The 14641-nt window shown below is 43.5% G+C and overlaps 1 protein-coding gene across 1 annotated transcript in view; it reads left to right on the top strand.

Annotated features, from left to right (window-relative positions):
* TGFB2 (transforming growth factor beta 2) overlaps positions 1 to 14641 on the top strand; it is a 70471-nt gene that overhangs the window by 34022 nt on the left and 21808 nt on the right. The window contains exon 2 of the mRNA XM_074949246.1: positions 10454 to 10617. Coding sequence (XP_074805347.1) covers positions 10454 to 10617 — 164 coding nt within the window. The remainder of the gene's footprint in view (positions 1 to 10453; positions 10618 to 14641) is intronic.

The raw sequence follows: 14641 nt of genomic DNA, 5'->3' as shown, positions 1-14641 counted from the left end.
ATTTTTGTGCGTGGAAAGACTTTGTGATGGTGTGTATGTATTTTAAGGTTTTATTCTCACTTTCCTCCTAGCCGTGAGTCGCAGTCAGATCCCCCATGCTGTTTTGCAAATGGGTGACCCTGCAACACTTTGTTTAGGCTAAATTCAACAAGGTCTCTCTGTCTCCAAAAATAAGTGTGTTCTAATTTGTTCTGTGGCCTGTTTCTCTTTATGGGAGCCTCTTAGATCCCACATAATGTCATTGGCATGTGTCGTGCAATGCAGGAAGCATGGGTTAGTGAGAGCACACTGACATACAGGTAATTATTTTACAGCAGGCCTTCTTTTAAAAGGGAATAGTAGCTGTTGAAAAAACCCAGCTTTTGTTATCCACTGACATTAAATATGGTCACCCTTCTTTATAAAGGCCTTTTCCTCTCACCTCACCCATCAGCCATCCAGACTCTTTCACTATCGCTTTCTATTTTGGTAAAATTCTCCTGCAGCGGGTGGCAGTGTGTGTGGGCTGGAATGAAGCAGGCATGCGTAGTATCTCTTTCTCGAAACTATTTAGCTCTTGCTGTCTCTACTTTGACAGCACTTAGCGTTTGGTTTTGTTTTTTTAATAGTTCATTCATCTGCAGGAAAGGAAGAAGGAATGGGTGCCCATGATGTTGTACAGCATCCAGTGACAGATTAATGTTGGGTTTGTTAACGGCAAATAATAGGCAATATCAAGAGAAAGAGAGAGGTAAAGAGAGGATACACAGATGTTTTTTCATAACATTTTTGCCTTTTCATTTAGGCCATGCTCAGTGTGTTACTTTATAGCCCACTGTGTGGCTTTCTGATCACGCAGACACTTGTGTCCAACAGTTGTTTGCACTTTTTTGTAGTTGGTCTGTTTATCATGTTTGACACCATTATCCTAGGCAACTAGCAGGGACTGGGAGAAAGTTTTTTGCTTTATGCCTTTTGGAGAAGGGAGCCAGGGATTGGAGAAGATTTAGGTCAGATTTTCAGTAGGTCTCACCACCCACAATTGGGGCCAGATATTCAGGAGCATTCTGTTCCCATTTCAGCACCAGAATACATGCCAGATTTTCAAAAGAGCATAGCACGTGCTGAGTGCTTTTGAAAATCAGGACACAAGTGTCACCGTAGCAACTACTGGTCACTATAGTCTTTGGAAAATCTGACCCTTATTTAGGTATCTCTGTGAGAGCTGAGCAACTTTGAAAATCTATCCCAAATTATGGGTGCTGAGCATCCAGAAAATCTGATCTTTCTCGTCTTGGCTTAAAGCACCAGAAGAAGTTAATCCATGTCTGTCAAAAATATGTTAGCATTAGTTTCACAGTTTGCAAATGAACCGTGGGTCTCTTTGCACCAGGGTGGGTTCCAAGCCTGAATTAACTCACTGTTTCATTGCAACTACAGTCTATCAGAAAGCAGAGGCTGTACGTGCCTGATAAAGGGATGATAATGTCAACTATATCTGAGGCCTTCGGCCATCACCAGACACAGGTCATCTTTTCAGATAAACCAGGAGTGCACCTATGTGTCCCTGTAACTTTACTCTTTGGTGTTAAGTTTCATCATCCTCCCCCACATTTTGAGGGAGTGAAGTAGCTGATGTCCTTTCTCCTGGTCTCCTCAGCTGCAGGGACTGGATGTGTTTTGGCAGAGTGGCTAGCTGTTACTGCCATGTAGCCCAGAAGACGGACATACATTCGCTCTTGCTGTCTTGCACAGCAGCCCTTCTCCACCTGGTAGCACACAGTAAATGAGAGCGGGAGAGGGAAGAGCCAGAACTGATTGCGTTCACTAGAGTAGCCGGTTTGCAGCCTGTATTGGTGGTATGGGGTGGAATTGCACAGAGTAGCAGCATTAAGCTGCGGAGTCATGCTCTGCTAGCTCAGATTTGGGTAAAGAACTTGAAGGGTCTGCAGAGCAGCATGTGAGAGTGCTGCATAGGTGGTGGGGGTGTATAGCCATTTACTGCCTTGTTTGTTTGTTTTCCAGATTGAATTATGTTTGAAGTTGAGACTGCAAAGATTTGTAGCTTCATGGGAATGGGAGTGGAAGGGAGAACATGCACAATCAGAGGCAACACATGGGGGGGGGGGAGGGGAGACAGGGTCATGTGACCCCCCCCCCCGCCCATTTCTGCCGGGCCGGCTGCAGGGTCACTGCTGGGCAGATCTCCCAGTACTTGTTTGGGTCTCGCACTGGGACCTGTGGGCGATTTAACCAGGGCCATGGGGTGGCTGATGCAGAGGAGCCCCCTTCTGGGGAGTGTGGGGGGGGCGGTGTCTTGGAAGCCACAGCTGGAAGGAAACCACCTGGGCTCCACCACGGCCCTTGCTGCCCCACTCCCGTGCTTGGATTTCCTGTTGACTCAGAGCCTGCCTTGCTCAGTCAGGTGGTGCTGCTGGGCCCTTGCCCTGCGCGGCAACTGGCGGAACTGAGCCAGTCAAGTGACCGCAGAGGCAAGCTGCACTACAAGCTGCACCCTGCGGGGAGAGGCTGGAGCAACAGCTGGGTGCTGCAGGGACAGGCTGCTGCTTTCCGGGAGGGGAGACTGAGGGTAAGGGGGAGGCCTGCCTGGGTGTGTGACTTGACCTGATTGGGGGTGGGGGGCAGGGGAACCTTTAAATTGTGTCCTCCCACTATCAACAGTTATGCGTCATCTCTGTTAGAAAATTACATCTTTTTCTAACTGTGGCCAACTTTCCAAGCAGATAAACATATTATTTTCTTATTTATTGTAGATTTTTACAGAGGAACAGCAGTTCAACAGTGGAACATTAAGCACAAAGTTGGATAATTATCATCTTGTACATCCATGACCTCCTAGAACTGTATGGCTGTAGTTGGCTGTGCGCTGCGTGGCTATGTGGAGCTTCATAGGCACAGCATGGATGGAACTCACCTCCTCCTGCTGTAATACTTGTATAATTTCAGCATAGATGATAATCTATTAGCTATCAGCTGAACAGGGCCTGTGATGTACATTGAGTCCTGATAGGCAGTTCATGAAAATATAAAAAGAAAATTACACAGATAGATTCCCTTCTGGGTATGCATTGACCATAATGACTCTTGAAAGTTCATGAGCTAATATGGAAAGAAGTTAATTAAGTAAAGAGACCTCATCAGTATTGGTTTGTGTAAATATAACTGATGGGGAAAAGCCAGCTTTTTGGGTAACTAGAGTAGGAGTCCCGTCTCGGGCTAGGGTTTGGGGTTTGTTTTTTTTTCATAGCAAGGATTTGGACTTGACAATCCATGTTTTTCATGGTGGCATATTGGTTTTTTACCATTCTGCTGTGTTGACAATTCTAGCAGCCACTATCTGTGGTACAGCAACTGATTTGATTTCAGTTGTCATCGATCCTCACTTCTCCCACGGTTTCAGAAGAGTAGTCAGCAATTGGGTCCCAAACCTATTCTTTTTCTTACTGCCCTTATGCTAAGGAAATATTGCTTACTTTCTTTTTGTGTCTCACTGTCTATCCAAATATATTATGTCCATTGCCATGATATGTAGATACCAAACACACAAATTCAAAGAAGTACCAGGGGTATGAGATTGTGAACCTTTTACTCCACTTCCCTTCCCTCCCCTCTGCCCACTGTGATTAGGATTTATTATTAGGGATTATTCTGTGGAATAGATCAAGCTACCTACCATTTTGCTTTGGCCCTCCAGAACAGATTTTAAAAGGTGTTTAGGCATTGCTGCACTCGGCATTGCAACTTCTAATTGACATAGGAGCCTTAGTCTCATTTTCAAAAGGGATTTAGGCACTTAGGAACCAAAATCCCATTGACAATCAATGATATTTAGGCTCCTGAGTGCCTACATCCCTTTTGAAAATGAGACTTAGATTCCTAAATAAGTGATGGATTGCACTGTGGAGTGCAGCAATACTTAAATGCCTTTACAAATCTGGGCCTCCCTCAATAACAGAAGCTACAAATAGATATGTCTTGCATTATGCTCTGAAAGAGGGAAGACATAAATGTATCCTGATCTGTGGTGGAAGGGAATTCCATTGCCAGGAGCCCTCAGCTGAAGATTCCCTGCTGTAGACTCCCAAGAATGTCACCCTTTGCTCCATCAGTGTCCCTGTTGGATGTTAGTTTTAGCAGGGGACTGTGGATAGAGAAGTGGTAGCTGAAGGAGTCAGGTAATAACCCATTGACAACTTGGAAGATTAAAAATTGGGATGTTAAAGCAGATCCAGGTAGGGAGCCAGAGCAGAGCTGACTTTCTGACTTTGTGGCATCACTGCAGGAAGTTGGGAATTATATCTCAGTAGATATCTGCATCAAGCTCCACATTGCAGCCACAGTATGATCCATCTAGGTCCAAGGTGTTGGAATAGCAGATGGATGTCTTCAGAAGCCTTTATCACAGAGGGGAAAGCTTACCATGGGGTGTACATCTGAGCTGTCCATTTGGGCCTCTGAATACTTGAATGTTGGACCCTGAAAACATGAATGAAGGCCATAGGCATGATTTGGCTCATCTGTATATAGGCAACTGATTGCATTCTGGAGACTCTGCTTCCCACAGAATTACAGTCATGTTGGAGTACAAGGGGTGAGGAGAATAATTAGCCGTGAGGTTTTGGAATCCAGATGTGTTAGACAACTGTCTCATTCCTTGGAGGGCTTTTCACTGGAAGAGGGCGCCTGACAGCAAGGATAGGATCCTGCTGGAAAGATATTCAGTGATAGCTTACAAGTTGCCTTTCCCTCCACCTCCCAGTACATACAGCTTCAGTTGTCACATGCCATTGTTGTTAAAGGGCGGACGGGGGGGCTGCTCTGGACAAGAATCCATATGTAGGGCCAGGAATGAAATCTAAACAGGAGGTGGAAGAAACAATGTCATGTTATGCAAAAGTGACTGCTGCCTTTTTTTTTTTAAAGTAGGCTATTGCTGTCAGTGAGTTGCAATCTAAACAGCCTAAATGGTTCTAATAGTCAGAGGGTTAGGGATCTCTGCCAGAGCATAGAAAGCATAACAACTGCATTTAATAACAATCAAACTCCTCTTATAAATATTTGCATATGCTTCTTCAAAGCCTACTACATGGCCATTCATATAATTCAGTTAAGAAGAATAAAAAGGAGAGACAGAGGGGGGGAAAAAGGGGACACCATGTTTTGTAACTGTCATAATGAAGAACGGGCAGAGTACCAGAAAGAAGAGGAGCAGGAGGGGAAAATAAAAAGCAAAGAAAACCCTCCAAAGTTTAATAAACACAAAAGGGAATAAAAATAAATCTTTGAAGCATTTATTACCAGCCCTTGATGGAAGGATTAGATTGAAGCTCTCAGCCTTTCCAGTGTGGGTGGATGTGTGAAGTCAGTCCTTATGGTTTCTACCAATGAGAAAAGAAAAGTTGTTTACATTTCCTAACAACAGGAAACATATTGAATTAGTTCCACTCATTTGTGATGCTCTTTCAAAGAATATTTAAGGCTTCTGCTCTCTAACAATGAAACTGTGCTTGGAAACTAAATGGGACAGACTCATCCCTGGTGTAAATGCATTGAAATTCTTGGGCCAGAGTCAAAGGGGAGTTGAAGGGAGTCCAACTGTGCCTAATTTGACACAATTTGTATGCTAAGGAGGGGTCAGAAGAAGGTACAAATTACAGCATCTTAGAATCACTTGGGGCCAAATCCAATGTTTTTTAAAGTCAGTGCGAGTCTTTCTACTGTCTTAAAGATGGCTACAATACACAGACTTAATGATGATACAATAGGATGGATAGATTTCTGAAGCCCCAATTCTGCAGTTATTTGTAAAGATTTTGTATGTTAAGTAACCCATCCTCAGTTATTTTCAAATTGTTGATATCCCCACACCTTTTGTATAAGGGAGATTGAATTAGATTTTATTTGGCAATGGAAAAATGTTTAAATAAATAGATAAAAATATTGATTTTGTTTGATCAGAAAAAATATATTGTGGAGGTGTGTCAAGGAAATTACTGGCAGATCCTTCAAGAATGCATTCATGGATTAAAAATAGGCTGTATCTAAAACAAAAAACAGAAAAGGGAGAAGGAAGTATAATTTCTATAAACAACATTGAGCAACCTGGAGGATACCCTTGCTAGATCTTGTTCAGTAGAAATAGAGGAAGACATATGTGGACATACAGTAGAACTTAATTTAATTCTGACACAGAGGGATGAATAGAATCTTATGTACCTCAAATAAAAGCATATGAACAGGATGTGTGTGTTTGTGTATTTGTGTGCATTTGCCTGTGTGTATGGGAGGAGTAGCCCTTTCCTAACTTGGTTTATCCACAGGGAATAAAATTGTAGGCCGATACCTCAAATAATTGACAAGGAAGTACAATTTACAATTAATCCTAAAGAATCAATCATATATTTATGCATTATTAGGCAAAATTTTATTCCTCCCATGATGTGAAATCTGAGGGTTCTATTTAATATTTTCTTTTCCTAGTAGGACAAGATTTGAACAAGGGACAGGTAGTAATCTTGGAGTTTCCTATAACAGAAAAAGAAATCAAGAAACCTGTTTCTGCTCTAAATGGGCATATACCCCCCGCTGTAGACACCTTTCTGATAGAAAGAAAAGGAGTACTTGTGGCATCTTAGAGACTAACAAATTTATTTGAGCATAAGCTTTTGTGAGCTACAGCTCACTTCATCGGAACCTGTAGCGCACGAAAGCTTATGCTGAAATAAATTTGTTAGTCTCTAAGGTGCCACAAGTACTCCTTTTCTTTTTGCAGATACAGACTAACACAGCTGCTACTCTGAAACCTTTCTGATAGAATTTCTCAAAAGTATTGAGACTAAATTTTGTTTGATATTTAAAGGGAAGCTTTTAGAAGAAGGCAATTCCCTAGTACTTTGAGAGAGGCCCACGAAGGGTGACCAAAGAGCAAATGTGAAATATCAGGACGGAAGTGGGGGATAATAGGTGCCTATATAAGAAAAAGCCCCAAATATCAGGACTGTTCCTATAAAATCGGGTCACCCTAGGCCCACGACCATTGTATTACTCAAGATAAGGACTTCCTGTTAGTGAGGCTTTATAGACCAAATTCTCCTTGAATTCTGATGTTAAGATTATAGCAAACATTTTAGCCAGCAGGGTGGCAAGGTTGTTGCCCAGCATAGTAATCAGTTGGGGTTTGTTTTAGGATTTGGTATATTTGCTAATTTGAGAAGATTTTTTAATTGATGGGATCAGTAAGAAAGACTGGTAAGTCAATGCACTAGGTGTGAGAAAGGCATTTGACCATGTTGAGTGGAACTTTATTTTGGGAATCCTCTTTTATGTGGGCTTTGGTACGTATCCTGATAATTGGTTATCTACTGTGTATAGAGAAGCCAAACTATGGTCTAGATCAGTTCTTTGTCATCTGAAGTTTTCCTCTTATTAAGAATTACTTTTCAAGATTATCCATTTCCAGGTTTTAATGAGATTTTGAGCCATATGTCTAGAGGAGCTGCCCTTGTAAAGGGCATAAGGACAGTAGAAATATATGATTTCACTCTTTGCTGATGGTGCCCTTCTCTTTACTGCATTGGTACTTGCCTTGTATTTGTTCTTTACCATATTCAAATCCAGAATGCATAAAATAGATGCAATGAACAGTGACAGGTGTACTAAACATAAAAGTGAGGCTGGTGCCTTTTTGAAAATTATCTAGAACTGTGGGGTTGTTCAAAAGTTCAGATAGCTGTGGAAAAATACCTTAAAGACATTGTAAACATGCAACATGTTCTTTGTCTGTGGGTTTCCATTATTAATGATCTGTCCCAATCATCCTCTACTACTAGTGGCTTAGAAATAGACTCAAACTTATTGGAGTTGCCTTTGCTACAGCTAGGAATTGTATAATGCATCACAGAAGAAAGAACTCCATTCCATCAGTATGAGAATGGATTAATGCCCGAGAGTCAGTATACTACAGAAAAGGGTTTGAGCAAGAGTCTTCTCCAGGACGTTTGAGAAAGCTCGAGAGTCACACTTGGGTTTTTAACTGTCCAGAGGCCCAATCCTATAATGTGCCAGGTGCCAACTGCTTCCACTGCATGACAAGTGTATTGAGCTGTGTGAAGGGTGGGGAGAATGTTGTGTATTAAAGATGGTGGCCCAAATTTTCTGCTGGCATAACCTTGGTGAAGCGCATGGAGTTACATGGACAGAGGATTTGGCCCACTTCGTCAATTTGTAATGCTTTCCCCACCACCACCATTATGTGTTTTTCATCTTTATTTCTCTTCTATACAGTTTTCAATTTAAAAAAATGTAAAAGAAAAGTTAGACTTCCCCTTAGCTTTAGTGGGAGTTGTATGAGGCCCCTAGCTTCACTTGGACTCATCTCTGAATTTGGCTCACTGTACCCACTCTGCAATTGGAGGACCTCTTGCCAAACAGCAGGATGTGGAGAATGTCACACTTGCAGTGCGTTTTCAGCAACACTACTACTTCTGTGCCAAAAAATTAAAAATTCTGCACCAAAAAAATAAATATTCTGCACACAGTATTTTAAAATTATGCAAATGTTCTTTGTCAAATAAATGTGGAGGCTCCAGCATGGCTTTGGGGAGCACAGGCTAGTGGCTGCACAGAGGTGGGAGATCACTGTGCAGCTCCCCACTGGGACATGGACTTAACAGTGAGGCTGCACCCAACCCTGACACAGCACAAGGACCGGGCCTGCCCCAGAAACACTCCAGGGCCCTGCCTCTCCATGCCAGGTGTGGGCAGGCAGGCTCAGCAAGCCAGGATCCAAGTGTGGAGAGGCTTAGTGTGGGGGATCCAGGTGTGGGTTGAGAGGGTTCTGTGTGAGGCAGTCTGGGTGTAGGCAGCTCAGTGGGGGATCTGAGTGTGTGTGGGGAGTCTGGATGCACAGGGGCTTGGGGCGGGGAGGGGGGAAGTTCTAGGTGGAGCAGTAATGGAACTCTGCAGGGGGTCCAGGTGAAGATGGTTGGGGACCAGCAGGGGGAGGGTCTGGGTGTAGGGGGGACTGAACTTGGCAGGGGTGTCTGTGTATGAGGGGCTCAAGGGGGGGGTCCAGATGCTGAGGGAGTGGGGCTCATGAGTGGGGGTGAGGCTCAGTGGGAGGGTGTGGGTATGAGGGGGTCTGGATGCAGGGGGGTTGGGTGGATGGGGGAGCATCTCCCTGTACAGGGATCCCTCCCCCTGTAGCTGTGGAGTGATGGGTGCAGGAAGTAGGGTGCGGGGGGCAGTTTGCAATGCTTCCTGCAGTTGGGGGAGAAATCTGGGGGTGGGTCTGACTCAGCCCCAGATGCCGTGCAGGGGAAGAGGAAGTCCCGTTTTTCCAGCCCAGCCGAGACTAGCAGCTGAGCCTGGTGCAGGATAGAAGCCACCAGCCGGGTCTTCCCCAGTCCCGCCCCTTGCCCCACAGTGATCTACCTTTCTGGTCGCTGCCCTGAGCACCCAAAACATACTGCTGGGAGGGCTGCAACACTGCTTTTGTGGCTTCCCTTTGCTTCCCTGTCAGAAAGTCATTTTTCTGCGGGGAAGCAAAGAAATCTGTGGGGGACATAAATTCTGCGCACGTGCAGTGGTGCACTATACATGGTTTGCTGTTTGTGCTTGTGGACAAAATTAGGTAGAACAGCTTATGACGATCACTGAACCCATTATGTTACATGGCATTGGGTGTAAGTGCTTGCCATGTTAACATCAGATAAGCTTTAGGAGCGGAAGCCTTTTGAAATTTGAACTGATGATTTTTGTAACGCTGTCTTTTAAGATTTTGGTTCAGCTTTTCCAAATAGTTAATAGTTAAAATAGTGCCTGTGCTTTTGCCTGATCCTCTTCAGTGCACAGCAGGAGTTCATTTTAATATACATGATCACGTATTGTTGATAGTCAGTCACTGGATATGCAGTTCTCTGTTTTGTACATGCTTGTCTATTCCCTTTCCCTTCTAATTATTTTTTGCAGTTTAATACAATCAAAATATTTAAAACAGAAAACACATTGTACAGGGCTGGGTATTTTTACTGTCGGCTTTGAAAAAATGAAACCTATACGGGGCAAAGTTCTTGCCATTAAGTTCTGTTTTCTTGGAAAATACAATTAAGCCTATGCAAGTCTGAAGTCATTCTCCAGATATCAACTGTCATGAACTTGCTCCAATTTATAAGCATCCAGGATTTTCCACTGTTACTTTCAAAGAACAGGGTTAAATGCATGCCCTGAAATAGAGTTTGAAATGGTTTGTTAATCGCTATTAATCTGCTATTCCCCTAGTTAAACACATGTGTTTATTTTTCTGCTTAAATTGTTAATGATAGTAAATTGGCCGTTGGAAACTGAATCATGCTGCACACATTTCCCTTACTGTTTCTTGAAGCTATCTTATGTTGCGGTCTGTGAAAGAACAATGTATTTTATCGTTTTAAAAGATTACACTAACTTCTTGCAGATGCCATCCCACCAAACTATTACAGCCTTTACTACAGAATCGTAAGATTTGACGTCTCAGCGATGGAGAAAAATGCTTCCAACTTGGTGAAGGCAGAGTTTAGAGTTTTTCGTTTGCAGAATTCAAAGGCACGGGTATCTGAACAACGAATAGAACTGTATCAGGTAAAGCTCTGACTATTACTGTGAATGATTGTACTAAGTCCTTATGATAACATTCCGTGAGCCTGATTCTCTGCTGTCTTACTTTGGTTCACCCTCAAGTGACTCCATTGATTTCAGTGGAGTGACTCCCAGTTTACACTTATGTAAGCGAGGAGAGAATCAGGCTTCATGTGCTCAAAATCTTAAATTGAAAAACTAATTTCAAGTGTCTTCACAGTTCAGGCTAGTAAATAATAATAATACTTTGCACTTCTACATCTCCTTTCATTGCAAAATCTCAAAGTCCTCTACAAATACTAATTCACGAATTAGGTCTTACAGCACCTTTCTGAAGTAAACAAAATTTATTATCCCCAATTAAACAGATGGAACAAAATGAGACAGAAAGAGGTAAGACCCAATTTTCAAAAGCATCCCCAAATTTAGGTAGCTAGCAACTTCAGTTGAAGACAGTGGGAGCTGTAATGTGCTCAGCACCTTTGCAAATTAGACCTCAGTTGTCTAAAGTTGGGCATGCAACATTGGAGGGTGCTTATGAAACTTGACCCTACATGACCTGCCCCAAATAACACACTGAGTCAGTGGCAAAAGCAAGGAACAGAATCCAGGATCCTAATTCTGCATCTCTTGATCTAATCACTAGTTTACATGTGAGAAATGGGACTGTTGTTATCAGGCCTAATCTCCAGCTGAACTGGATCAGAGCCTGTTTACTCTTCCTTACCAAAAGTAGTTATAGCATTTCAAAGCAAGATTACAATTTCAGGCTTTATTCGTGGTACTCGGGTGGTTTCTATAGGATAGCCACATAGATCAAAGGGAAAGGAGGAAGCAGAAACAGAGAGACAAAGAGTTACATGCTCTCGCCTCTCTTCCATAGGTCCTGGTGAGACTTGTTTATATTTTAATAAAATGGTTTTTTGTTGGTTACTCTGAAAGTTCACCAGGCACTTCAGCTAATATCGTATGGTGACTTATGAGCTCAGCTCCCAGGAGTTCTCACCAAAGGAGTATGTTGGTTATCATATGGGTATTACAGGAACCACATGACACTAGTGTAGCAGTGCTTCTCTGCTAGGCATTCTGCCTTGGATCACACCTGTTAAACCCCAGTAAAGTCCACAGGAGAGACTCTGGGCAGTACCATTGACTTCAGTGAGACTGCTTGTGGAGTAAAGTACAGCTCAGTGGCATAAGGGTATTACCATTTGCTTTAAGGGTTTGTGCTGCTTTCTTGAAATTGGATCTCTGCTGCCATCATCCCTGAGAAGCTGCCATGAGAAGTATGCACTGCAGTCATCATTTAGGCCAGGGATATGTGGAATTCTGTTGCAGGTGCCCAACTCACAAAACAAAGGGTCTCAGAATCCTCTTAGGAATCAGCAGCAGGAGTGCCGGAGTTCAGAACTGCAGCTGGTTGTAGACTGGAACCTAGCTTTATTTGATACCCGTGATGGAGTGGGAGATAAATTCAAATATATGATATGATTCTGAAGTTTCAGTAACATTCATTAAAAGAAAAAATTAAAGTGAGTCTTTGATGAAGGTGACTGAAACCCTCTATTTATAAACAAGATAGATAGATCATAGGGGAGTGACGTTGCAAGCTTGCTATGCTACCACACCAATGTGCATCTCCCTACCTGAGGGTAATTCAGTCTGTGTACTGACCTGGTCTCCCTACTGAGACTTCCTCTAAGGGCCCAACTCCTCAATGGTATTTAGGCACCTGGCTCCCATCAACAGGAGTTACTGTCACAGTGCTTCTGTGGTAGCTAGTCAGCATCCTGAAAGGTGTGTATTTGAGGCAGCCTGAGTTAAAAACCCATTGAATTTCTTCATTTGGGCAGTGAGGGACAGGAGGGTTAAAAAAGTGCCTTTTCTTAACTGAGTACCTGACTGGTAATGAGGGCCAGCTGGAGCTCATTATTGGGGGTATGGGCTTGAGCAAGCTTGTGCCCTAGGTAAAGTATAGACACCTGGGAAAAGGCACGTACTTTGGCCTTATATATACAGTTATTGGTGAGGGCTGCCTACTTTTTTTGTTTTGGGCAGGGAGTAATGAGGGAAGGTTTTATATCAGTAATAAATTTAGATGGGAGTGCAATCAAACCAGACTTCCCCAAAGAAACAGAAGGCTAAAGCCAGCTAGCTGTGTGTGTTCTTATACGAGAAGAATAGGTTGTGCTTATTATTTTGCTCTTACTTACTGATTAAAGACACCAAGCCTGGGACTATAATACAGTTTTAGGTCCCCAGTGTGATAAACTGAAATTGCAATATTTCCTCTGCAGCACACCTATTGGAGTGATGCGTTTGTGTGGCCACCTGTTCACTGAGTACTGAAGCGAGACACTCTGATTCACTTCTTAAAGGCTCCTGAAACTCTGGGACATTCTTATGGCCAGTTCCCTCCTCTTGTGGTTTTTATTTTCTTTTTCAGTGAGGCCTAGTTACCAATCTTACACCCTTATATACAGCTCTCAGTAAAAGGGTTGACCCCAATCATTCAGCCAGCTCTGTAATGGCGAATCTGTGCTATAAGGTACCTTCACTAGTGGCTCTGCCTACATGAGGACCACCATCTCTAAGTACTGCTAAATTCTCTTTCTGACCACCCCAAGACCTGCAGGCCCAATAGGAGGCAGCAAAAGAAGGGGAACTTGGTAGGGTCTTCAGAAGACCAGTTCTTTGAAGTGCCTCAGTTGGCTCAAAGATGAATTGTTGTCCAACATGGAGAGTTGGAACTGGAGAGGAAGAGAAAATCAAGGGGTGGGGGGGAAAAGGGGATAAAAAAAAAAAGGACAGATGTCTTGTGAATGGAGGAGAGCTTGAATAGAACCTGCATATGGGAGGTAAAGCAGGGAGTGCTGAGGCAGGTTCTTAAGTCTTCTGGTTTGATAGAGGCAGGAAGGAGAGAGGAATAATAAAAGAAAGTTACCGTCTGCAGAGACATTCACAGCCAGCCACTGTCACTGCTTCTAGTACACAGTCCCATGCATGGACAGCGAGTCTCACGCAAGAGCAGCAGGGCTGCTAGTAGAGTCAGCCTGCACATCCCATATTCCCTTTTCATGCATAAATACAACCCTCACTTCCTGCTTTGCTGTGGGATATGTGGAGGGACAGCTTGTGCTAGGCCTGCCAGCACTAGTGAGCCTGGAAGGGACAATGTGGCGTTGCATACCACATGGGGGATATATAATTTGATTGTTAGCTTCCCACTCCCACTGAGTTCAGGGGTGGGTATTTGCATTGTGTGTCAGAGTTGCATTGCATTAATGAGATCCTATTCATTAGTTTTAAAAAGTACTTCCATGCCCACCACTTTCAAGGAATGAGTGTGCATGGGAGTCCCCTACCTACCTCTTTGGAGCTGAATTCAGGGGGGTTGGGAGGGGCTAGAGCCACTTCAAGGGGAAGGAGGTGTTCCCCAGTATGGTATGTGCAAGGATGACATGAGGGGTGGAGGGCTCCATGGAAACAAAGAGACCTGGTTAACTTTGCCCTGTAGCAGATTTCACCTCATAGTCAGAGAGGCTATGATTTGAGCGTGTGCACCGGGGCTGGGACCAGTTGGTGTTCTTTCTAACCTGGTTAGACAGAAGTGAATGGAGCATGCATGGAAGGACTGGGTCCTAGTATTTGGAGTTAGTGTCATAGTCTTACCTTGGGAACAGTTGCAGTCAAAAATATAAAGGTGGGAAAGATTAAAACTAGGAAAGTAGCATGTGACAGCTATCACAAAGATAAACTTTCCTTGCATTCTCCCGCCAGTTCTCCAGGTACCTGGGTCCCTCACCTTACAGAACCACCCCTTCAAGCTGAAAAAGATAGAAGGCAGCATCTTTGCTTCCCTAAGATCTTCTGTTGACAGTACTCACCCATTCCTTTGAGGCCTCATCAGAAAATGAGTGCACTGCTTTTTGCTAAGGCCCAATAAAGGCACTAACTTCAGGACTCTATTAAGGCAATCAAGGACCTAGATGCACCAAAACACAAATCACCCAGGTCTCCAGCCCCC

Source organism: Natator depressus, chromosome 3 (assembly GCF_965152275.1).
Source record: "Natator depressus isolate rNatDep1 chromosome 3, rNatDep2.hap1, whole genome shotgun sequence".
NCBI lineage: Eukaryota > Metazoa > Chordata > Testudines > Cheloniidae > Natator > Natator depressus.
Note: the sequence above shows the minus strand (reverse complement) of the source record. Positions and strands in the feature narration are given on the sequence as shown.